Source organism: Pogona vitticeps, chromosome 3 (assembly GCF_051106095.1).
Source record: "Pogona vitticeps strain Pit_001003342236 chromosome 3, PviZW2.1, whole genome shotgun sequence".
NCBI lineage: Eukaryota > Metazoa > Chordata > Lepidosauria > Squamata > Agamidae > Pogona > Pogona vitticeps.
This window is the reverse complement of record NC_135785.1, coordinates 76,294,884-76,320,000: the sequence shown is the minus strand read 5'-3', so window position 1 is coordinate 76,320,000 and position 25,117 is coordinate 76,294,884. Positions and strand designations below refer to the sequence as shown.

At 38.5% G+C, this 25,117-nt stretch overlaps 1 protein-coding gene across 15 annotated transcripts in view; it reads left to right on the top strand.

Annotated features, from left to right (window-relative positions):
- The window catches only part of EBF3 (EBF transcription factor 3), a 232,018-nt gene extending 207,917 nt beyond the window's left edge, over nt 1-24,101 (top strand). For 3 of the 15 annotated variants that reach the window (XM_078391218.1, XM_072995395.2, XM_072995397.2), the window contains 6 exons: nt 2,095-2,160; nt 2,805-2,982; nt 5,054-5,242; nt 5,654-5,851; nt 14,207-14,238; nt 21,286-22,944. In XM_078391218.1, coding sequence (XP_078247344.1) covers nt 2,095-2,160; nt 2,805-2,982; nt 5,054-5,242; nt 5,654-5,851; nt 14,207-14,238; nt 21,286-21,303 — 681 coding nt within the window. In that variant the 3' untranslated portion in view covers nt 21,304-22,944. Of the gene's footprint in view, nt 1-2,094; nt 2,161-2,804; nt 2,983-5,053; nt 5,243-5,653; nt 5,852-14,206; nt 14,239-21,285 lie in introns of all 15 variants that reach the window. The other 12 variants (XM_072995398.2, XM_072995396.2, XM_078391222.1 and 9 more) reach the window with 7 other exon arrangements.
- The last annotated feature ends 1,016 nt before the right edge of the window (nt 24,102-25,117 follow it).

Sequence of the window (25,117 nt, the reverse complement as noted above, 5' to 3'; positions counted from 1 at the left end):
ATGGTCAGATTCCAAAAGAACTCCTGTATGGAGAAATAGTGCAGGGAAATTGCCCCAGAGGGAGACCACAGCTGCGATACAAGGATATCTGCAAGTGGTTATCTCAAGGCCTTAGGAATGGACCTCAACAGATGGGAAGCCTTGACATCTGAGTGTTCGGCCTGGAGGCAGGCGGTACATCACAACCTCTCCCATTTTGAAGAGACCCTTGTCCAGCAGGCCGAGGCAATGAGGCAGTTCCTAAACCAGAAAACTCAGGGAGCTGGACAGTGGACAGACTGTATTTGTCTTCAGTGTGGAAGGTATTGACACTCTCGAATTGTCCTTCTCAGCCACACTAGATGCTGTTCCAAGTCCTCTATTCAGAGCATGTTACCATAGTCTCTCAAGACTGAAGGATACCTGAAAATGTAGTGAGACAGAAAACACGAATTGATTATAAAGCACCTGTATATAACCTGTATTTGCCAATGTGCACATGTGTGTATGCATGCTTGCGGCTCAAATGTGCATATGTGTCCTCACATGTATGCTATAGAAAGAACAGATTCAGAGTTACCGCACATGAACCCATTTCTATACAGGAAGTATTTCTGTGGAGAAAAAGTAGTATGTACATTAGAATACATCACAATCTTGTATGTCAATTTCTCGCTTTGTGTATAATCTTTCTTTGAACTTCAGAGCTGGAAGGGACTCACTGAGTCTAGCCCATGTCAAGGAGGCACAGTGTGGAATTGAACTTCCAATCTCTGGCTCTGCAGCCAGATGCCTAAACCACTGAGCTGTCCAGCAGTTCAGTGTCTGGCATTTGAAAAATGAGAAACCATAGCATACTGTACTGTGGCATCCCAGCATCTGTAGAGAAGGATGTCCGTATGTTTCCAGGAACATCATATATTAGGATTTGCATAGATTTGCACATTAATTCCTATGTGGCATGTTGGCAGTAGAAGAATTTGGTAGCATGTGACTTGGCCAAATTACACTCCTCCAAAAGCATGTTCACTTGTCTTTTATGCAATTCTAGATTAGGTTTCCTTGAATCTTAGTTCACCAAAGTACTCAGTTTCAAACAGATTAAGCATGAAAACATAAATCAATCTTTCAGGAAGTACTGAGAACATAATTGGTGTTGCATCTTCTCAAAGCTCATATCCTTGCCCCTGTGAGCCCAACCCCAACAGGAAAATAAAGACCCTAAACCACCAAACTTTTAAGTTTTATTACAGCTGAAGAATAAAAATTCAGATTTAAGTCCATTTGTATTTAAAATTAACTAAACTATGGATTAATCCTCTCCAATCGTAAAACTGGAGGTAGGCATGCAGACAGGGATAAGACAAAATTCAGTGCATCCATGCCCCCAGGCACAAGTACTCAACACTCTCTGAATGTGAAGTCATTTATGAAGTCCTTTACAACATGCAGTCAAAGAGGTTAATTGAAAAATTTCTTAATGTCATTATGAAAGAACTAGATTAACCCAAGTTAATTCACTTTATTGTTCAAAATAAAGAGGAATAAGCATTGAACTCACTTGCAGATTTGGGGCATGAATTAGGGGTGAGATGTTGTCTTTAAGGACTCTGCCAGTTTAATTAAGATATGGAAAATTACTTATTGTTCTTCACCACTAAAGTGCTAGGAATTAACAGCCAAATGTGATGCCTGTGCCTTTCATATCTCTACCATGTGTTTGTTTGTTTAATACCCATAAGACTACATCATTAAACCTCAAGCACTGATTTCACTAATTCAGCACTAGAGTTACATGCTGCAGCAGCAAACACCTTTTCTAGCCAGTCATAATAGCAGCTGGATATAAAATGCATTATTATTTTTAGGCTCATATCTAACTTTGATTCGAAACCACAAGTACTATTTTTCTTCTCAGCAAAATTCCTTCCAATTTTTATAATAGCTCTAACTTAATATAACAGGTTTTTAAACTTTGCCTAGATTCATAAGTATTCATAAGTACAGATTCTGTAGCACATTTTCAGTACTGTGAGTATTCTTCTGCTGCTTCTTTCCTCCAAAATTTAGTTTTAAATTAAAAGTGATTTATGGTTCTTCCCCCCTCCCCCTTAGGAAGTATTACTCAAAAGAGCAGCTGACCTTGTCGAAGCGCTGTATGGTATGCCCCACAACAACCAGGTAAGTTCTCTTTACTGTTTTTTCTCACATATGCACAGGGTAGCAAATAGGCACCTATTCTTTACAAACCTGCAAGATACCAACACATTATTTCCACGTATAGCATAATTCCACAAACCACCCTGAGCATAGTCTGATATGAAGAAATACTCATGAGCGAAACTCAAATTGACTTCCCATTTTCTTCCTTAGGGCCATTTTGCTGTACATAAAGGACAAATAAGTCTACGCCAAAACAAAACAAAACAAAAAAACAAGCAGTCCTTAAGAGAACTTAAAATTTGCTCCACTATATTGGTTACAAATAGGAAGTCATAAATTTGTTAAATAACCAATAAATCGGCTGTGTAAATTATAAATTATTGAAAAGATATCAGTTGCATAATCCAAGTAAAGCACATGATTTACAAATATCACACTGGTAGAAGTGCAAGATAGGAATTTGTGTCATTTATCCCCCAGGACATCTTTCCAATAATGTTTGCTGGTATATATACAAAACTTTGCTAGGTGAAAAAGGCACATCTGTGCCTATCATAGTGTTTTATTATGCTGACCACATATTTCATTTAATTCCAAACTGGGATGGGTATATAAGAATGTTGAACTACTTATCAGAAGTTAATTCTTTTATCTTTTTGTAGGAAATAATCCTGAAACGAGCAGCTGATATTGCAGAAGCATTATACAGTGTACCACGCAATCACAATCAGATCCCTACCCTTGCCAACACTCCGGCTCATACTGGCATGATGGGAGTGAACTCATTTAGCAGCCAGCTAGCAGTTAATGTTTCAGAAACATCACAAGCTAACGACCAAGGTATGTGGAGTTTTAAGTTACCTATCCAAGATTTTGGTTATTTTTGTGTGTGTGTGTGTGTGTGTGTGTGTGTGTGTGTGTGTGTGTGTGTGTGTGTGTGTGTGTGTGTGTGTGTGTGTGTGTGTGTGTGTGTGTGTGTGTGTGTGTGTGTGTGTGTGTGTGTGTGTGTGTGTGTGCCTGCATTCTACTTTATTTTCTCTACATAGTTATGTAATAGTATGCTGAATATATTCCCTCATTTTTCTTATTCCAGAACTTATTTTTTCTTTATCGTACAGTCTCTTCATTGAAATAATGATTAAGAATAATAGCAAAGTACTGTAAAATTGTCAACATGAAGCTGGAAGGTTGATAGATTGTACCTGCTGAAAACACTAATAAGCTTGCACTGTTGGTTTTGTCACACTTCCAGTTCACTAGACATAATCAGTCCCTATCTCTCAAATAATTCACCATTGTGAATGTGATTGTGATGATAAAGGCATGATAGTGATGAGTACAGAGTTAACAGGAATGGCAATCACCTGTCCTTTCCCAATACCAATATGATATATGAAATCATAAACAGGAATTAGCAGCAATTTTAAAATTACTGTAACCAATTATTAAATAAAATATATAAACAGAAGAGAAAGGACCATACTAAGTCATATGAGGAAACCTTATAAAATTTACTTGTATATATTAATACCTATAGCACAATTGACTGATCATACATTTATGGAAGAAGAAGAAAAAATTCTGGTTTGGATGTGCCGATAAGCCCTAGTTTACCAGGATAAGAAGAGACCTAGTATTCCTCCCAAGCTTGCATTCTTCTCCTGCAAAGTGGTGCCTAAGAGCAGTATTGTACAAATTACTGGTACAGAGGTGAAACTGCTGTACTGCAGCCAAAACTCTGATCACGACCCGCGTTCAATCTCAGGTAGCCAACTTAAGCTTCACTCTGCCTTCCAGCCTTCCAAAGTTGGTAAACTGAGTACCCAGCTTGCTGGGTGGGGAGGGAAATGTGTAGTCTGCATAAGTAAAATTGTAAAACCCCTTAGAGTGCTTTAAGTACTATAGGGCACTATATAAGCCACATGCTTTGCTTTAAAAAAAAAAAGCAAATCCCACTGAATGCTGACTGGATAGCTAGGTATGTGGCTGCAGAGGGCTGGAAGTTCCATTCACCACTGTGTGTTCTAGGAGAAAAGCCAGCCTGTGTAGCCTTGGGCAAGTTGTGTACTCCCAGGGTGCCCCCAGAAGTAGGGAATGGTAAACCACTTCTCTGTATTCCTTTTCCTAGGAAACCATGGAAAAGGCCAGCAGAAATCAGAACTGACTTGATGGCATGTTGCTGCTGCTCCTGCTGTTGTTGTTAAATTTCACTGAGCATAGTTGGCCTTTATTTTAGTATAAACATGAGATTGTGCTGTAACTTGGTGTGAACAAGGCCAATGCATTATTATTAGTTTTTGTATTGTACAAATTACTATTATTTTGCAAAGTATGTGCATCTGTTAAGTTAATGTGTCATACTGATACCCTAAAGCCATTCTCTAGAATGGAACAGGGTTGGTTTTCACTGAAGCATAACTAGTCAGTGTGAGCATTTGCTTACCTTTTTTGTGAAAATGCAAATTACAGAAGTGAAGATTACCCTTACAAATAACTTTTGGGAGTAAAGTCAGTGCAGTAAATAAGCCTCCCTCTCCCTAACACACTCTAGAATTCGAAGCTCTAGAAAGGAGGGAAGTTCATTCAGTAAATTGGTACAAACCAGCAATCAAGCTTTTTGACAATTACTACTGAAGAAAAATGTGAAACAAGCTGACACAATTGGATCGAAGGGAGCTTTGTTGGCTGTCTCTGCCAAGAGCAAAGGCAACACAGAACGATTGCAGATGATTTAAGTAGTGGTGGTGTGATAAGGTTATCTCGAGCTGCAAGGTGATGATAGGGTAGTAGTAGACAACTTAGACTAAAGCTGTGCAATCAATTAGGAGCGTGTATCATATGATGTAGTAGAGAAACCCTTCACCTCCTTAAGTAATAATCATGTTCTTGGGATGTTTTCCCCCCAACACAGTAGGTTACAGTCGCAACACGAGCAGTGTTTCCCCGCGAGGATATGTTCCGAGCAGTACTCCTCAGCAGTCCAATTACAACACAGTCAGCAATAGCATGAATGGATATGGCAATGCTGGCATGCCCAATCTTGGTGTACCTGGTTCCCCTGGATTTCTTAATGGCTCTTCAGCTAACTCCCCCTATGGCAGTAAGTGTTTGTTTCTGGTACATGTTTTCATTGCATTATTTCCTGTTTGTTACAAAAATATTTACTTAGTTTTGTTTTTCTACAATGTGAGCTACTGGATAAAAGGAGGGGTGACTCTGGAGGCTGGACATTAAAAAACAAACAAACATGGCAAATGTATTGGAATATGCCAAACAATAATCTTGATTTAAAAATTAAGAATCATATTGGACTGCACAATTTGCAACCAAAGTCCAACACAAAAGAGTTTGCCTGTTATCCAGAGCGTGGCAAGCCAAAGCATTTTATTTTTTCCTATTTTTTTTCACTATTTTAAGAGGCAAGGCCCTATATCTTTCTTTTTTTTTGCCCCCTCCATGTTTGCCATAAAAATCCACAATATAAGTCCTGATTATTTTTGCTTTATTGCAGTAGTGCCGTCAAGCCCTACCATGGCAGCCTCTTCGGTCACCCTCCCTTCAAACTGTAGCAGTACACACGGCATTTTCTCATTCTCACCTGCCAATGTCATCTCTGCAGTGAAACAAAAGAGCGCCTTTGCTCCTGTTGTCAGGCCCCAAGCTTCTCCTCCACCATCTTGCACCAGTGCAAATGGAAATGGACTTCAAGGTGAGCTGGATCTCTGTCTCATTTTTTTGTGTAATTGCAGACTATTTAGGAGAAAACACTAGAACATAAAATTCTAGATCTTCAAAAGTGGCATTTTCTCACTGGCAAATACGAAAATAGAAGAATAATAACTCCAGAAAATATATAAGAATATTTTTTGGGGGGTGGGCAGTAGTTTTGTACTGCAGGTATAAATGGTAGCAGTACAAACACAACACCATGTGCTGCTTAGATTTTAAGCCTTGCGTTAGAAGAAACAGTGGCTGTTTTCACAGCATTTCCCCTCAAGATTTCATGCATTAACTTTTAAACTAAACACGTAGTATTCAATGTACCTCACAAATCAGATGTGTTCCTTGTGCTTCTTTATACGTTTTCTGCATGCATTTTTTGATAGACACATTTTAATCAGTAGCTATTTGAGATGTGCGGCATTTCCTACCTGTGTCATTATGTCAAACTTATGCAGTTTTTAAAGCTGTTGTTCATTGTTGCTGTGGTTCACTTTTAGATTCATAACTAAGCTTTTTGCTTTTACTGGAGTTTACTCTTGTTAAACTGACCATAAAAAAAGAAAATTAGGACAAATTGCTATAAAATAGCCTAAAGAATTTACATAGTCACTTCTAGTCAGTGATACAAAGTATGAACTTTTATAGAAGGAGCAAAATAACTGCAGAGACACTTATTAAAGAGATTGTTTTTCATTAAAAATGCTATCATGTATTTTTTTTCAAATACAGAATCAAAACCTCCCTTAGCTGAATCAACCTAAAATTAAAAAGCAGTGGGCACCAGAAATGTTCTATAAGCACTTAACAATATGTAGCCTTGGTGGGATGAAGCACAAGTAGTATTGATTTATTTACATTGCAACAGCCATTTATTCTCCAAGTACCAGGAAAGAATAAAAGTAGAGTATTCACATTTTAGACTCTTCATATTATATCACAATATCACTCACTCTGCCACCATCATCCTCTCATCATCCTCCCGTTATAATGTATATACACTATACAAAAGCTTTCAGGCTTCAAACATGGTTTATACATATGAAGAAAATAAAATAAATACAGCTGAAAGAAGATTTGAGGGCATTCATCTAATCTATAGAGCCCCTTAGATTTATTATTACTATTATTACTGTTGTCATTATCATCATTATCATTAGTTACTTCTAAAACAACTAATAATTGAAACCTACAGGCTACCTTGATTAACTGTAATTTATTGATTACAATCTGTTTTTTTGGATGCCACCAGTATGGAGCGGGGAGGTGAGAGTGTCTGACCATAGACCCTCTCACATTAGGAACATTCCAAAATTCACAAAGAATGCTGGTACACTTCTGATTATGAAGTCTTCATTGGCAAGGCAATATAGAATTGCTCTCTGAAAGCATGTGTCAATCAGGGTGCCCAAATGGCCTGACATTTTTCCCCTTATACCCCTAGGATGAGGCCATTGAAACATTAGCAAATAAAGGGAGCCAAATTATTCTGTTTTGAAATTTCCTTTCCATGTCAGCATGTAAAAATACGATACAAACCCTAACAACGCTCAAAGCTGCTTATTTATCTGAAACAAGCTTTTAAATAGTTCTGTAATAACAACTGTTGATTCTGACTTATGGTGACTCAACATTTCTTAGGCATAAAGGGCTCACAAGTAGTTTGCCATTTTCTCCTTCTGATGGTGCTCTGGGATTATTCAAGGCTGCACAGGTAGCAGAGCACTTAACCCCTTCAGCCATATTCTCTGTGGGTGATCTTGGCTGGTCTCACTCTTGGGAGGCACCATGGAAACCTGAGCACCCGTTCCTGGTTCCGGAGCCAGACACTCCAGTTCACTGAGCTATAACAGCCACTTCAACGGGGCTTTTATTCAGATAAAAAATTATGAGGGATGGACAGTGCCTAGCCTAATTTCGACTTCCCTCTGGACTTAATATGGGCCGCAGCCTTTACCCACTCTGATATGCCAACACCGCCATGCTTCTTTCTACAGATTCACCCTGAAAGAATACATGACTCACCAAAAATATATTTTCATACACCTGGATCATATGATTACAGCTGTACAGTACCTCCCTTACAAGTCTAATCAAAAGTAAGCCAGAATGTATTAAGTGAGACTTCCTTGTGGATAAATTATTTGTAATCTAAAGAACTATAAACCATACACAATGCTGGTATAAACATCCTGGATAACTTGATTTGGAACTAAAACACTCTAAAATACAATTTAGAAACCTGGAAGTATTAAAGAAAACTTTGGTAAATCATACTGCTTACACCTCAATTTATTTGTGGTGCAAGAGGAGTTTGATTTAAAGTGCAAAGAAATACTGAGGATGAGTTATGTGGGGAGACGTCTGGTTTTCCTTCTGGAATTAAAGTTCTGGGAAGATCACTGGCAAGGAGATCAGAAATTCTAGGGTAGTCTTCTTCAAGCTGGTGCTCACCAGATGGTCAAGATTGCGATTTAGAATCATACCATCATACAATCATGGAGCTGGAAGAGGCCTTCAAGGCATCAAGTTCAATGCAGGAATACGCCCTGGAGCTAAGAACACAGACCCTAAAATTTAACTGGCTTCATGCACTCAAAGGCAGATTTGAGGTATTATCTCAATTATCGTTCCGCAACCAGGGTCCCTCCAGGTTGAGAAGCAAATTTTTGGACTGTAATCCTATAATCTCTTGACAGTTGCACTAGTGGTCAGATGATGGAACCAGTTACCTTGGGAGGTAGTGAGTGTTCCAACACAGGAGGTATTCAACAAAAAAGTAGGCAATCATCTGCCAAATACAGTGTGATTTCTATTCCTGCATTGAGCAGGGGGCTGAACTCAATGGCCTTGTAGGCCAATTCCAGCTCCATGATTGTATGATGGTATTCTAAATTGCAGTCCTACCCTAGATTTTGCGATCTTCTTGTCAATGACCTTCCCAGAACCCTAAATTCCAGAAGGAAAACCAGGTGTCTCCTCACATAATCTATTCTTGCACTCCCACTTCTCTTCCTGCTTCTTATTTTTCACTTAAATATTTCGGGTTGCTTTCTATCTTTTTCCTTCCCTGCGGTGTCATCAGCTTTTCTGGCATGGTCAACATTCTGCTGAACCACATGAAAGTTGCCTTCTTCACACAAGAGGAAATAGTTGTGAAGTGGCATCCACAAGGTTTAGCATCCTGGAGTCAACCACAATACCAGCTAAAATATGTGTAGTGGATGTGGCACCCTACTGGATCATGAGCAGTTAATTTCTGGATGATATTTACACAATAGGCAGGAGGAGGAAAGAATCCAGCTGGTTTTGAAGTTGAAAATGAAGGAAAATGTATCAGCAGTGCTTTTCCTGTGTATTTTCAGTGTAGGCCTTTCACATACCCAAGTATATGATTTGCCTGTGAATAAGAAAAAAAAAAACTCCACAGTGAACAGCACATTCAGAGAAAAGATAATAGGGTTTCATCTTATGGGCCTCAGTATGATGAGGGAGAATGGGACGTGGTGGCGCTGTGAGTTAAACCCCAGAAGCCTTTGTGCTGCGGGGTCAGAAGATGAGCAGTCGTAAGATCGAATCCACGCGACGGAGTGAGCTCCCGTCGCTTTGTCCCAGCTCCTCACCAGCCTAGCAGTTCAAAACCATGCAAATGCAAATAGATAAATAGGTACCACCTCAGTGGGAACGTAAACAGCATTCCGGGTCTAAGTCACGCTGGCCACGTGACAACGGAAACTGTCTTGGACAAACGCTGGCTCTACTGCTTGGAAACGGGGATGAGCACTGCCTCCTAGAGTCAGACACGACTAACTAAATGTCAAGGGGAACCTTTACCTTTTTACCTGTGATGAGGGAACACTGTTTACAATGCTGGGAAAAACAGATTGTCTGTAGTGAACAAATCACATCAGAGGTTTTTGAAAAGCAGAAAAACTGATTCAAACATGCATAATGAGCTGATGTGCTCATTGTGTGGGGACTTGTAATTCCTTGAAATTTATGTGGGAAAACATTTGTTTGGTCTACAACAGCCCATCATGAAAATCACGAGCATATCAAAACCTTCTTTATCTTTTCTGTCCTCATGGGGAGAAAGTTGTAGTTGTCTGCCCTTCTCTTTCTGATGAAAGTGCCAAAGGTGGTGAAGTATGAATACTGAATCACCCTTTTTAAAAAATTCTGCTTATGAGGTTGTTTCACTAACTGTGGAGTTAGCGTATACTGGTTTATAACCACAGATTACAGGTCTGCTCATAGAAGAATTATGTTACTGGTATAGAAACTGACAAAACAGGAGTAAAGTTTTTTGTTTTTGTTTTTAAAGTTCTAAGCACTAAGTATAAAACTTGCTTGAAAACCATTTGGCAATTTTGATCATTCCACCCATAATATATCTCTTGAGAGTAGCTTCAGGGACAAATAAGCAATTTATATGACAGTAAAGCATGTTATGATTTGTCTGGGTATGTGAAAAAACACAGTGAAGAGGACATTTTCGGAAGAGAAAATAGAGTTTCATCTTATGGGTCTCAAATGTTACCCCTTCATTTTATTTGTGAACATCTGAAAGCCCTTAATGCTAGTTTTAGTGTCTGTGGTGGATATCCAGATTTGTCTATTTGTGGTCTTTGCGAGTTAGCAAAAGTTTAAAATATTGTTTTGAAACATATAAATAAAGGGGTGTTCACAGGTTTTTGTTTTTTTTTGAGAGAGAGAGAGAGAGAGAGAAGAGTGAACCAACATAGTCATTTGCTAATATAATGCACACACATAGCCCACCCCACTGCAGTGTATCTGTGTATTTTGATCCTACGTGTGTGCACACCTTTTTAACCCTTAGTATGACATTAAATGACTTTTAAGAGCATATTTTTACATGTCACTTAGTTATTTCTGATTTTTTGCAGTCCTTAGAGGGTTTCCCAGATACTGTATATGAGGTGTTCAAGGAATTGTGTGTCATTGCCCTTGCCACAGCCAGTGAGTTTCCATGTCTGACTGGGGAATGAACCCAGGTCTCCTGAGGCCTAGTCTGGTACTCTATCCACTACCCCATACTGGCTCTATTAATGCCTATAGTGGGAGGGAAATCCTCAACACTTGGGATTTGACAGTGTTAATGCGTCATGACAGGCATTAAAAACTCTGACCAAAGTTTCTGTAGAATGAAAGTCATTGGGGAAAAAAATTCAACAGAGCACACGTACACCCCATCCATTAACAGTCCCAATATTTAGCAATGTATACTACCCTCCAACGAGGCCTTTCAAATAGTAAAGAAGAGAAGGGAAACAAAATGCAAGGGAGATAGGGAAAGTTACAGAAACTTGAATGCAAACTTCCAAAGAAGAGCAAGGAAAGACAAGAGGGCCTTCTTAAACGAACGGTGCTAAGAAATAGAGGAAAATAATAGGGAAAAACAAGAGATCTGTTCAAGAAAATTGGAGATATTAAAGGAACCTTTTGTTCAAAGATGGACATGATAAAGGACAAAAATGGTAGGGACCTAACAGAAGCAGAAGACATCAAGAAGTGATGGCAAGAATACACAGAAGAATTATACCAGAAAGATCTGGATGTCCCGGACAACTCAGATAGTGTGGTTACTGCCCTTGAGCCAGACATCCTGGAGAGCAAAGTCAAGTGGGCCTTAGAAAGCATGGCTAACAACAAGGCGAGTGGAGGTGATGGTATTCCAGTGGAACTATTTAAAATCTTAAAAGATTATGCTGTTAGGGTGCTACACTCAATATGCCAGCAACAGTGGCCAGAGGATTGGAAAAAAACAGTCTAAATCCCAATCCCAAAGAAGGGCAGTGCCAAAGAATGCTCCAAGTACCGTACAATTGCACTCATTTCACACGCCAGCAAGGTTATGCTCAAAATCCTACAAGGTAGGCTTCAGCAGTATGTAGACCAAGAACTCCCAGAAGTACAAGCTGGATTTTGAAGGGGCAGAGCAACTATAGACAAAATTGCTAAAATGCACTGGATTATGGAGAAAGCCAGAGAGTTCCAGAAAAACATCTACTTCTGCTTCATTGACTATGCAAAAGCCTTTGACTGTGTGGACCACAACAAACTATGGCAAGTTCTTAAAGAAATGGGAGTGCCTGACCACCTTATCTATCTCCTGAGAAATCTACATGTGGGACAGGTAGCAACAGTTAGAACTGGATATGGAACAACTGATTGGTTCAAAATCGGGAAAGGAGTACAACAAGGCTGTATATTGTTCCCCAGCTTATTTAACTTATATGCAGAATACATCATGTGAAAGGCCGGACTGGAGGAATCCCAAACCGGAATTAAGATTGCCGGAAGAAATATCAACAACCTGAGATATGCAGATGATACCACTCTGATGGCAGAAAGTGAGGAGGAATTTTAAAAACCTCTTAATGAGGGTGAAAGAGGGGAGCGCAAAAAATGGTCTGAAGCTCAACATCAAAAAAAAAAAAAACTAAGATCATGGCCACTGGTCCCATCGCCTCCTGGCAAATAGAAGGGGAAGATATGGAGACAGTGACAGATTTTACTTTCTTGGGCTCCGTGATCACTGCAGATGGTGACAGCAGCCATGAAATTAAAAGACTCCTGCTTCTTGGGAGGAAAGTGATGACAAACCTAGACAGCATCTTAAAAAGCAGAGACATCACCTTGCCGACAAAGGTCCGCATAGTCAAAGCTATGGTTTTCCCTGTAGTGATGTATGGAAGTGAGAGCTGGACCATAAAGAAGGCTGGCCGCCAAAGATGCTTTTGAATTGTGGTGCTGGAGGAGACTCTTGAGAGTCCCCTGGACAGCAAGGAGATCAAACGTATCCATTTTGAAGGAAATCAACCCTGAGTGCTCACTGGAAGGACAGATCCTGAAGCTGAGACTCCAATACTTTGGCCATCTCATGAGAAGAGAAGACTCCCTGGAAAAGACCTTGATGTTGGGAAAGTGTGAGGGCAAGAGAAGAAGGGGTCCATGTGGTCACGAAGAGTCGGACATGACTTAACGACTAAACAACAACTACCCTTACCCACAGTAATTATCTCTATATTCTAAAATAACTTTCTTCCTCTTAGAAACATTGGTAAACATCCTGCAGAAAGTAGTAGAGCCTAGAGTGCTTTGACCAGGTGGATTAAGGGAGAAACAGCCACCTTTGGTCAAGACGGGTGTGTGTGTGGTCAACTGTTCATTTTATTTTTTCCTATCATTATCACTCACTTTTTACATCAGCTAACATGAAATTATTTTTTGCATCTTTTGAATTTTGAACTGTAGAAATCAGTGGAGACTTTTGAGGAGGCCATGACTCTGTTCAAGGTTCTAGTCCAAACTTTACAAAAATCAAGGTGCTGAATCCCACCTTCAAAAATACTTTTAGTACTTTGAATAGCTCCTTTAAAGATTGAACTAAAACATGGAGCAGCTTCACTCCCCTGTGATATTGCCAGCCTTTACTGGCACAAATGTTCTTTTAGAACTCCATGTTTCATACTAGAGAAAGCCCTGATTGTTAAAGAGACCAGATCTAGTTGAACATGTGTCTCCCTAAGGATATTAAAATAAATAAATAAGTTTAGGATTTGGTGGGGAAGTGCCACACCCAGACATCCAGGTATAAATTCAGCAAAAAGTATAAATGGGGGGGGGGAGAGTCAAATGTAGAGGTATCTAATACTTTACTATGTCAATTAATGGATCAGTCTTAAATCAGGATGAGAAAATGCAATTAATCTTTGACATCAGGATTCTTTTAATCCTGTTTCTTTTACATAATTTCTGAAGCCTGAAGGCTATTTCTGACACTTTCAGGTTTTGTTCATTATGTTATATTCCCTATCAAAAGCAACAACAGAATACAGATTTCAAAATATTATACTGATGGCCATTATTAAAGGTTAGTTAAAATTCATCTAATATTTCTTAGAAATCTTAGTTTGTTTCAACTGTGCTAGTAGAATGAGTTAGATTACACACTGGCCCTGTGTAAGGTTTAATTCAATAGGGAGTGTTCCCTATTGAATTAAACATGTCTTACTTCCGAATCAACATGTATAGGGTTGCATTTTTAATCTCTGTGTTAGAAGCACAACTATCAACAGAGAGGTGGAATTTTACAGCGACTTTTAGGGATCTAGAAAGGATTCATAAGTCTTTCCCTCACACTTTACTACTGTTGAAATTTGTTTTAATTAAAACAAATATTAAGACATCCCAGCTTATGGAGAGATTGTCCATGGGTGTACTATGTATATATATATATGCACACACATACACAATGTATTAATTTTCCCTATTCATAAATACACACAAACTAATTTAACCCAAATTGTCCTGATTATAGCATGCCATATGCAGAGAGCAGGAGCTAACAAGGTACACTGTGCCAAAGGATCAGTTTGGTAAAAGGTGGCTGGTTGATATATGCATATTCATCACTTGAACCAAGCATGTATGAATGTGGCATGAGTGGTCATAAGGCGCAGATCACCTCCCTTCATCTTAAGCACAATGCTTTTCACAAAGCTGTTTGCAATCAAGTGATACGCATGCATGTGTGAAGCAGCTCAGAGACTGGCCTGGTTTGCATGCCGTGCTAAACCATAGTTTAATATTATGTGCATGTGCCTCAGGCTTGTGTCCTTTCCCTTCTCCCTCCTCTCCAACACTTATTTCTGATTTCCTATCTAAACCAGAATGTGTGTGTTTTAGTAGCTACAGGTTACTGAGACAAGACAGGATCATTAACTGGTTTGAAGTTAGTTTGTTTCAACAAAGGCTAATTAACATTAAGCACAGTTGGGTCAGAACAAGGAACAGTGGTTAGTTAGTTTTAAACAGGAGCAAATTATTCTGATCTCCTTGTAGTCCTAGGCAAGGCTTGAACAGGCCAATGCACAATTATGTCCTGAGGAAATTCCAGCCAAAGCAAATGCTGGCACTGAGGAATGATTATCAAACATTACTTTCTCTCCTGACTTGCTGCCTTGGGCAGTGGCATGAAAGAGAAAAGGAGATGCCAACCAAATCAAAAAAGATAGGTGCACAGGCCATGAAGTTGTTCATTCCTAGGAGTCAGGCTTAGAGCCTGTGCAGGTCGGTTGGTAGTCCCATGATCCAGTGACCTCTGATATGAGAACCTTAGAGACTTCATTGTTCCATTGCTCTCAGATACAGGGAAAATAATGCAGGTGTTAGGACCATCCTTTCTTATGTTGCTTGCTTCTCTGTTTAGTTATACTGACCACTGTTCCAGACTGGACTAGTCACAATTGCAATATATGTATTCATGGTTACATTGTTTTCCGACTAGAGCATGGCTATTGCCCTGCACCCTTACACAGAAGTGGAGTATCTTTCTTGTCTCATCTTTCCACATGTCATCATGCATGTGTACATCAATAATACTGAGATGATCTGTGAATACAGTATAGCATAGCAATTGTGTAGCATACTGCAGACCGGGCAAACAGTGTGAGCAGCTCCAGTGGGAAATGTCCATAATGAACATTCTTAACTGCCTATCTTAATGGTACATTGATTTGAATGAAGTTTATTTGCGTATCTCAGCCTTGAAAACAGTTACCTAGTATTTGATGAACCATGATGGAATCCTGACACCTGCCCCTCTCCTGTACCCTGTGGCCACTTAGGTGCAGGTATTTAGAGATTGATCCCTGTGTTTCTTTATTCCTCTTCAGTAGGAAGAGGAGTGGAAGAATCTATTCCTTGTCACTGCTTCTCTTCTTCTGGGGTGGGATCAGTACTATCAACAGGTTACACATGTTTTTAAGGCATGAAAGATAGACGAAGACAGAAAAGCTTGACTTTTCTATCTTGTAATTTTAAACAGATACAGAAATCCTTTCAGCTAGGAGACAGAGTACGCAGGGTGTGTATGGTGTGTACACTACTGCAAAGTTCACTGCTTAGGTGCATACTTGGGGACAGTTGTGGTTTACCCTGCAATAATGTGAGAGTTGCTGACTATAGGGCTGGAGTAACTAAACAATTTTTTTAAGGCATGTATTGCATCAAGCAAGGGACGTGGTGGCGCTGCGGGCTAAACCGCAGAGGCCTGTGCTGCAGGGTCAAAAGACCAAACAGTCGTACGATCAAATCCACGCAACAGAGTGAGCGCCTGTCGCTTCTCCCAGCTCCCGCCAACCTAGCGGTTCGAAAGCATGTAAATGCGAGTAGATCAATAGGAACCACTTCGGTGGGAAGGTAACAGCGTTCCGTGTGTAAGTCGCACTGGCCATGTGACCACGGAAGATTGTTTTCGGACAAACGCTGGCTCTATGGCTTGGAAACGGGGATGAGCACCGCCTCCTAGAGTCGAACACGACTGGACAAAAATTGTCAAGGGGAACCTTTACCTTTACCTCTTATTGCATCAAGCGCCTCTCATTTTTTGAAGCCAAATAGAGCAACTTAGTTTTCCTTGGAGTAAAATATGAAAGTAGATAATAATAATAATAATAATAATAATAATAATAATAATAATAATAATAATAATAATAATAATAATAATAATAATAATAATAATAATAATAATAAATCTTGCAACTGTAGAGCTGGAAGAGACCCTATGGAGCATTGAGTCCCACTCAAGGAGGCACAGTGGGGAATCGAACTCCTACCCACTGGCTCTGCAGCCAGATACTAACCACTTCTATCCAGCAATTCTATGGCAGTTACATTTCTTTTTCTTTTTCTTTTTTTACTGCATTTTTAAAACAACCTAAAAAGCAACAGATGGTTCTCTTCCTCCCTAGTTTTCACTATTGAAACCACCCATATTTTTCCCCGAATAAGAAATATCACTCAAGCACAATGTCCATAGCAGAAAAAAATTCTAACGAATACTCTGAAGAACACTGCATATAAACACTACAGTCACAAATTAAGCCTTTTGCATCATATACCTAACAAAATAGGTTTCAAAATGTTCCACATATTATACTTTGCAGTGAATTCCTCCAATATATATAGAGTAGAGAGAGGGAGGGGGAGAGAGAAAATAAGGACACTATCAAGTATGCAGCACCAGAGGAAATGAGCAGTACTGTAAGGGTAGCTTCAGAATCCTTTTAGCCCACTGGGAGTAATAGATGATTTGTGACAAGGGCAGGGAGGTAGGTTCTCAAACGTCTGGGGTAAGGAACCCCCGTTAAGTCCATGAGCTGCACCAATTGTGATGAGGTCCTCCTTTATCTCTCCCTAATTCCAGCCTGTTTCTAGGTTCTTGGAAGATGATGATTCCCCAGGAGAGTGATTTTGTTAGACATATTAATGAGAGCAAGGCTTGTAGGTGTATATATGATGGTGAATATGGTGAGAATGAAGTATATTTAAAATAATATCTCCTATTGCAATATATTAATGGGGTAAGAGGTATGCATCTCTGTGTACGAATGTACTGAAAAATAAGGAGGAATTGCTTAGCTCTTGATTTATTTATTTTTTGGTTTATTTATGTATCACATCTGTCTCCTGTCTCCTCCCATGAAGCTCAGTTTTTCTCATTTTGTCCTCATAACTCAATCCTGTGGGGTAGGTTAGGCTGAGAGAAGAACTGACCTTAGACAACATAGGGAGCTTCTGGTGTCAGCAGTGATTTGACCCAGGTTTCCCCAGTCCAAAACTCTAATCATTAAATCATGCTGTGTAGCACTTAATACATCAACAGTCTCATACATCTGGAAGCAGACGTTCATCTCATTAATTTCACCATAGTGTACTTACACAGAAATGGGTACAGCTTTCAAAGCAGCGATCATCTTATGTCTTTGATGGCATTGGTAACAGTGGTTTTGAGTTTATGCCCTGTCTACAAAACTGTCACTTTTGATGGGTAACACAGAATTTGTATTTTTTTTTTCCCCAAAAAACATTGTTTATTGGCTGAGGAAGGGCTTCCACTATCTAGGAATATCTGAGATAACTAAATCTCAAAAATCTAAATAAGATACTGTATCCCAGTTTTTTTTTTTGTTTTTTTTTTTTACAAATAGAACACATGAAAAAAAATGAAACCTTATTCCCCCCTCTGTGTTATTGTTTCACCTGCAATGCAGGATAGTGAAAATTGGCTAAATGTTGGATTTACCACCATTGACCCTACTTTAATGTAATGTTTGTTACCAAGTCCTAATAACGTTATTAGTATTTATTTTTGCCAGTTAATAGGAAAGAGCTTGCTGTGACAGCAGATAGCCAAGAGTTTGCTTTGTCCCTTGTCAATGAGCTGCCATTTCCACAAGGGAATGTTTACTGGCCAAAGACTGTGAACAGTGCATTGCTGTGCTCTACCATTTGGCACAGTTTCTCCCAGCCCTGATGGCACCATTGTGCAGAAGCTAACTATTTTGGAACTCTGCCATATTGGAGGAATTCACAGCTGGCAAGAACTGGCTGTGATCCAAGCAATGGCACACAAGGGTCGAAATGCAAGAGCATTTGGCTGTTATACTCCATCTGTAAACCTGTGACTAATCTTTCCATGTAAACAAAGGCATGTTCCAAACTTTCTTGAACGTGATTTGCCTAACCCCCATCAGTTACATCGAAAGCTAGCAGTATTCCTCATGAACCTTTTATTATCCAAGAATGTTACTTTAATAGGCAGATTTTCTGCAGCCAGCATCCTTTTAAGATAATTATTTAGCCAATATTTTGCAACAAATAGCAAAATGCATGTGTGAAAATAGTACTACATGTGATTGACATTCTGTGAGGGTGACTTATACGATGGGGAATCAGTTGTCCTCCAGATGTTGCTAAATTACAACCCCATCATGCCTGACCATTAGCTACACTGACTAAGACGGATGACAATTTAGGTCTAACATCTGTGATCCACTATTCCTCAAGTACACCAGCAGGATTCACAGACCACCTGTTTCACCTACATACCTACCAACTTCCATCATTCCATCTGTACTATGAGAAAAGCAACCATGAGTTCTGCAATGAGACCATGGTGTCCAGGGGGGAGGAAGACTATCCCCTGTATTTCTCCTCTCTCTCTGTGAGTGACACAGGCAAACCCCAAAGGGCCTTGGAAGGAGCCATTTTGAGAAAACTTCCCTGCCTCATAAAAGGGGCTGGTGGGTTTTCACCCAACAGCCAATTTAGAGTTTGCTTCCCTTAAACCCATGTTGTATATTCTATCTTCCTCCATACTGACATCTACTCTCCAGGTAATCTTGCCATTAGATCAGTTTGATGTAAGTAGGGAGGGAAAAAGAAAGTGCCATCCAGCCATCTGATCGAGATCAGAAAAGTTAAAGAAATTCTATGTGGCTCCATAAACTGGCATCCATACACTGTACTATGATGGGTGCTGAGATGAAAGGGCAAAATTGGAAGCAATAGGAAAGGAACACTGTTTTGTACCACACCACTCCATTTTCTTTATTCCTGGCACACTGTGCTTTGTAGCCAAAGCAATCTTTCCATAAGGAGGAGGTGTAAAAAGTGCCACATCACCCATGAGCAAAGCCAATAAAGGGAAATTGCTGATATTTCTTCAGAAGGGTGGCAGGGAGAGAAATCCATTGAGGTAAAAAAAAAGGGCAGGCGCCTTAGAAATATTCGATGTAATCATACGGCTGGTTTCAAATTATTGAACATAACTGGATACAACATCTTTAGGCACATGGATAGTCATGCAAGGAGACTGTATTACATAAGTGTGTACATACTACAAGCTTTCAGAAAAACCATTAACAGCAAATCTGAGATAAATTGATATTTTTTTGAAAGTAATGAACTGGGAAATTGAAGTTCACATCACAACATCAAAAATGTATTAATGTTTCTTGTACATAAATTAATGGGAAGCATCATTGTGACAAATTTTAAACACCATAAGGTTAAAAGACTCCAAATTATATTCCTGCCAAGGAGTTAACTAGAATATGAGGACAAAATGTAGCATCTTTGTGTTTAACAAGACCAGTCTTTGTACTCTGTGCTTCAATAGCTATGGTACAATGTCCTGCTTGGCTTTGAAATTCAGGTGTGTATGTGTCCTGTTAAAGTCCAATGGGCCGTAGACCCATTCTTGGTATCGGGCACACAGAACCACAAGTGATGTGTCTCCCAAACATGTTTTGCACAATAACTCCCAATTGTTCTAGCAGCAGCAGTGATGGCTAGTATTATTGCAGGGCACATGGCAGGGGCACTTCTTAGTGCCCCAACTAAAGGAGTAAAAATTCCTTGCATTGTTCCTAGACAAGCTGACGCTAAGCTTTATGTGTCATGTAAAGTGTGCAGGGCCTGATCTCTCAACATTTTAAAACACAAAACAAGCTAGCAAGTGGAAGATTTTAATCTCCTGTCTTTGGCTCGTGCTTTAACAGCTTGCAAAACAGGTGTACTGTACTTGACTTTGATCTCAGAGAGTCATTGACTTATTCAAGTCAGCATACTATTCAGATATAAAGTACAATTAACGGAATGTCAAAACTGAGGCTTTCCACTTAGGCTCGAGTGCTTGGAAAGAGAAAAATCTGAGGTTAGTCAGATTTTCATTTAGGGAACTTGAGAAGTGTCTGGTCCTTGATTGGTGAGTGAGCTGGCCTTGTCTGACATTACCAAAAGTGACCATGTTGTTTCTCAGCTGTCAACATAGGCAGTCCCTTGGGAGTCTGGGCCACTGTTTGCCATTAACAAAACGCTAAGAGAAATATCACACGTGTGGGAGGCAGAATGCTTTGCACAAAAAAATGTCAGAATCCTTTTCATTTTTAAAAGTGAAGTCTTCACAGAATGCTCTGTTGGAGAATTCCTGATTTTAAAATAAAATAAACTGTATGGGAGAAAGAAAAGAAAGCCCCTCCCTCGCTTGATTGCCTGTTATGTTAGAAACAGATGGCAAAAAAAAAAAGAGTTTGGTAGCTGCTGCATGTAAACTATGTTGTTGCATTAAATGTTGAAAAGGTCCGTCAACAGTTCATTCAGATCCCACCCCCACCCATCCACCCAAAGCATATTGTTTCATGCTTGGCCTGTGATTCAGAGACGATCTACATGCAATAACAAATTTCCACATGTATCACAATCCCTTTCCAGGTACAATAACCTTGCATCCAAAGAATCAATTTCTCATATGTAATTTGTTTCACAAATTTAATTCAAAATACACCTTCTTCAAGAAGTGGCATATTTATCTGCAAAGTTGCTCAAGTGATATTCTCCCACCGATTCAATCATAGCCCTCTGGATCACAATCCAAGTTTTTTTTTTTTTTAATGAAGACGATTTAGTGGATGTTCCTAAATGTTTTGCAGAGTTGGTGCTCCTAGAGAAGATTCTGCATGGCAGAGTTTCTCCTCTCTTATTATTTTATGTAATTTAAAATATATATATGTATACATATCTGTTAACACTTCTTTCTCCTCTTTCTTTCAGCTATGTCTGGGCTTGTAGTCCCGCCAATGTAAATTCACTTTTGTTTACCTACCATAGCACCAAGCTTCAGAAGATGAGCTTTTTAGGGGACAAGTTTAGTATATAAGACATGCTGATGGAACCAGTATCTTCAAAATACAATCAGCAAAACAATGAAATGCTACAAAAAAAAACTTTGTTTAAAGATTTTATTTAAACTACTAAGAACCTACATGCAAACAATCAACTTCATGAACAATTCCATTTATTTGACTGAACTTCTCTCATGTTTTCACATTTCCTGGTCCTGAAGAATAAGGAAAAAGCGACGCCTATTTTGTATAAAGTTTCTGATTACGTCTTGGCTATGTCTAGTACTTGCTATGTGTCGGGAAAAACTTTGTGGATGCACCATTTTTGATTATCATGAAACACTGATGAAAAATGTCTCCAAAACATTTTTCTGTACTCATAACTAGATTCACAATGGTTGTGTATCTCTATAATGTGAAATATTTTTTTTGTGGTGAAAAAAGGGGGCCAAGGAGGTATGAGCCATCAAAACTGGGAGAAAAAAAGAATGAATATATGATTTGGGATAATTTGGGGAGCTGGGGAGGGTGGGAGGGTTTATCATTGCTTAACTTCATCTTAATGAAATGGAACTTTGTAACTTATTGTAGTTAGAAATTGTAACTTTGATATTGAATTCTCTTGCCTTCAACAAGCACACTGACAGAGGGAAAAATGCTACTGTCTGTTGGTAAAAAAAAATATACTTCCACTGCTAGAGCTTCCTGTTAAGCAAGTGTGATCTGCAACATTTTTTCAACTTTTGCTAGCACTGTATACTATTGCATTCTTAGGCTACTGTGAAGTCTATGTTTCTTGTACCAGAAAATTGTCCTTTTGACTTCTAGATCCTTCTTCCCTAATGTGTTTTGTATGTGGTTATAAAATTGTAGACTTTTGTGATTTTGCCAAAGTTGTAGCTAAATATTTATACACTTGTCTTGAATTTTTTTCAGATCCACTTAAATATTTAGAAGAGCAAATTTTATTCCTTATAAAAATAAGGAATAAAATAGTCATACATTGCAACACTTTCTTTCACATAAAACACTTGCAATCACCAAGGGAATTTATTTTGTAACATATCGATTATAAATATTGTATTTATCTTTGAAATTTTGTATATTGATTTTCTTTTTTTTCTTACCATTTTTTGTCGTCATTTGATTGGTATTGTGATGCTATGAAAAGCATTAAGCCAAGAACAGTTGCCTTCATATGTTTCTGTTAAAATAAATTTGTGTTCATTCATTTCATTTGTATTTCAGAAAGTTGTTATTTGTTTGGACTTTCCAGCTTTTTGTTATTTTGAGGGAAAACATTGTTTATTTTTATATTATTTTAAGTTATCTGAACAAATAATTTTGAAATAAACTTGTTTGTTGTATAGTTAAAACAAAATTGTGCCACATGGCTGTAATAAATACTAGTAGAATACGTGCATGTGATGCAGCCACAACAACAAAAAAAGAAGGTTCTCCTATATTGTGTTTAGATTTTTTTAAATTTCTAAATCTTCCTCAGTTTTATCTCATTTCTGGACTCTCTTTTTTGGTTGTTCTTTTCTAAGGTATAAACAGTGAATTTAGTTGCCACCCATGACTTTGCCACATAGCTGAACTATGTTTACCTGGGGGGGGGGGGAATCAGAGGCCTAAAGTTTAAAAAATAAAATGAAAATCATTTTTGATGTTTTAATTAAAATGTTTGCCACATTAACTTCTCAGATGCCTTAAAAGTAGACTCCTTTGAAGAACTTTTGTGCTGTTTTACTGTGAGCTTACACCACAGTTAATCACAACTTCATCGAGATGATCTATGGTGTATAAAAAGCACAAACCTGGGGTGTGATCTGTTACTCTGCTGCAGCTACCCATCTCCTGTCCATTTCTGCCAGGTTTGTAGCAATTATGGAAATGACTAGCTGTAGCACCAAAGCAGTGCTTGGTCGATTGCATCTTTGGTGTACAGCTATATCTCTCCTTTGTGTGTCTGCTTTCTGCTGCACTCTGCATACTCTGTAACCCAGCACTGTTTAACAGAGAGAAAAGCTGTGTATGCAATTGGAATCATACATAATTTTAGAAGTTGTTATATTTTCAGAACCTTTTTTTTAATGTAGCAAGACCTACAGCGATGACTGTAATTTGTAAACTGGAATGACCTCTTTATTGTGCCTGCTAGTGCCAATTTTTAGACAGCTGATTCCCCCACACACACCTTTCTTTCTTTGCACTAAATGCTTTGTAAATGCAGCACTGCAAAAACACTTTTGCAAACTGCAGCAGAATTAAAGTTCTAAGCAAAAGGAGGGACCATTTTAAATACAAAAATGCACATTTTCAGGAAATGTTTATAAAAGGTTTTAAAATTGATACATATCACAAATAATAAATGTACTGCACATTTATTCTGTGATAGCCAATAAGGCTTAGCTAAGTGGAAAAGCCTAAGAAGTCACTTTGAAACTGAATTGCCTCAGTTTTATTTTGTATAAGGTTTTGAACTTAAAACAAAAGATCACGCATACATGTTAACAAAGTTTGCAAGTTTCTTCATAAAAGCAATTTGTTTTGTGTTTTAGATTAATTAGTCAATGCACTCATTGCTTCATTGTCTCCAAATGGAAAACTTCACTAAATGGTAGATTTTACTGTTAAAGACCCTACAATAAGATTGTTTTATCTGTACATTTTTCAGATATTTAACTGTATAAAAATGTTCATTTTACACAATATTTAATTAAAGTATTTCTTGTCTGTGAATTTCACTTCTGGTAATTTTTCAGGTTTTATTAAAATAACAAAAAACACAAGCCAGCAACATTTGGGATTCTTAATTTTATTTTTAAAATCTTGAAAATGTGCCCCCAAGGTATAACTTAACTTGGATGCTCCTGTTAAATTGCCTCATCTGTTTTTTTAACCAACAAATGGCTTTCAGTGAAAACTTATGTTTGAATGGATGACAAAGTGAAACATTCAGCAGTCATTCGCTGTAGACACTTGTATAGCAACAAAAGTGTTGCTTTAATTATTTGAAGAATATGTGAGCACACCCAGTAGTAAAATGAAGACCTGTGGAAGCAATAATGATTACATCAAAATAACTATTCTTGCTGAGGGACTAGCATGCTTATGCAGATGATTGCTATGCTGATATCCTGGTTAATGCTTTCTAGTATAAATCTAAAATGCAAACAGGATAAGAATGGAGCCAATAGTGATAACTACTCTGTTAAACCAACAGATATTAATAATTGACTGTACTTCATGACAGTGTTTACATTGCTCTTGATATGGCACTGCCGTTCCATGAAACATCCATTGGTCACCTGAGTTCGCAGGGAGCACCAAGACTGGTTAGCTGGTTCTTCTGATATTGGTTAAAAATATATATTAAAAAAGTGAACAGAAAAAGTCAGTTTTACATATGGCAGTAAAACTCGAGTTGGCTTATTTCTGTGGGAACAAATAGGGTACAGAGGTCATCCCATAAGCATCTGCTCAATAGTTTAGAATGTTGTGCACTTCAGTATTTTTACATGAAAAATTGACGGCATCTTCAATAATTCTGCACACTAACAGCTACATAAAGATTTCAGTTACTTGCTCATGCTGCAGAAAGACATATGGCAACATTTGTCATAAGAAAACCATCATGACCCTAGGAAGTCAACAAGGCTGCTTCCATTTCTTTCACCGAGCATTTCATCAAGTTCCAACAAGTGTGAATTTTTAACATGGTAAAATGCTGCTTTTCTTGTAACACAGGGAAGGGG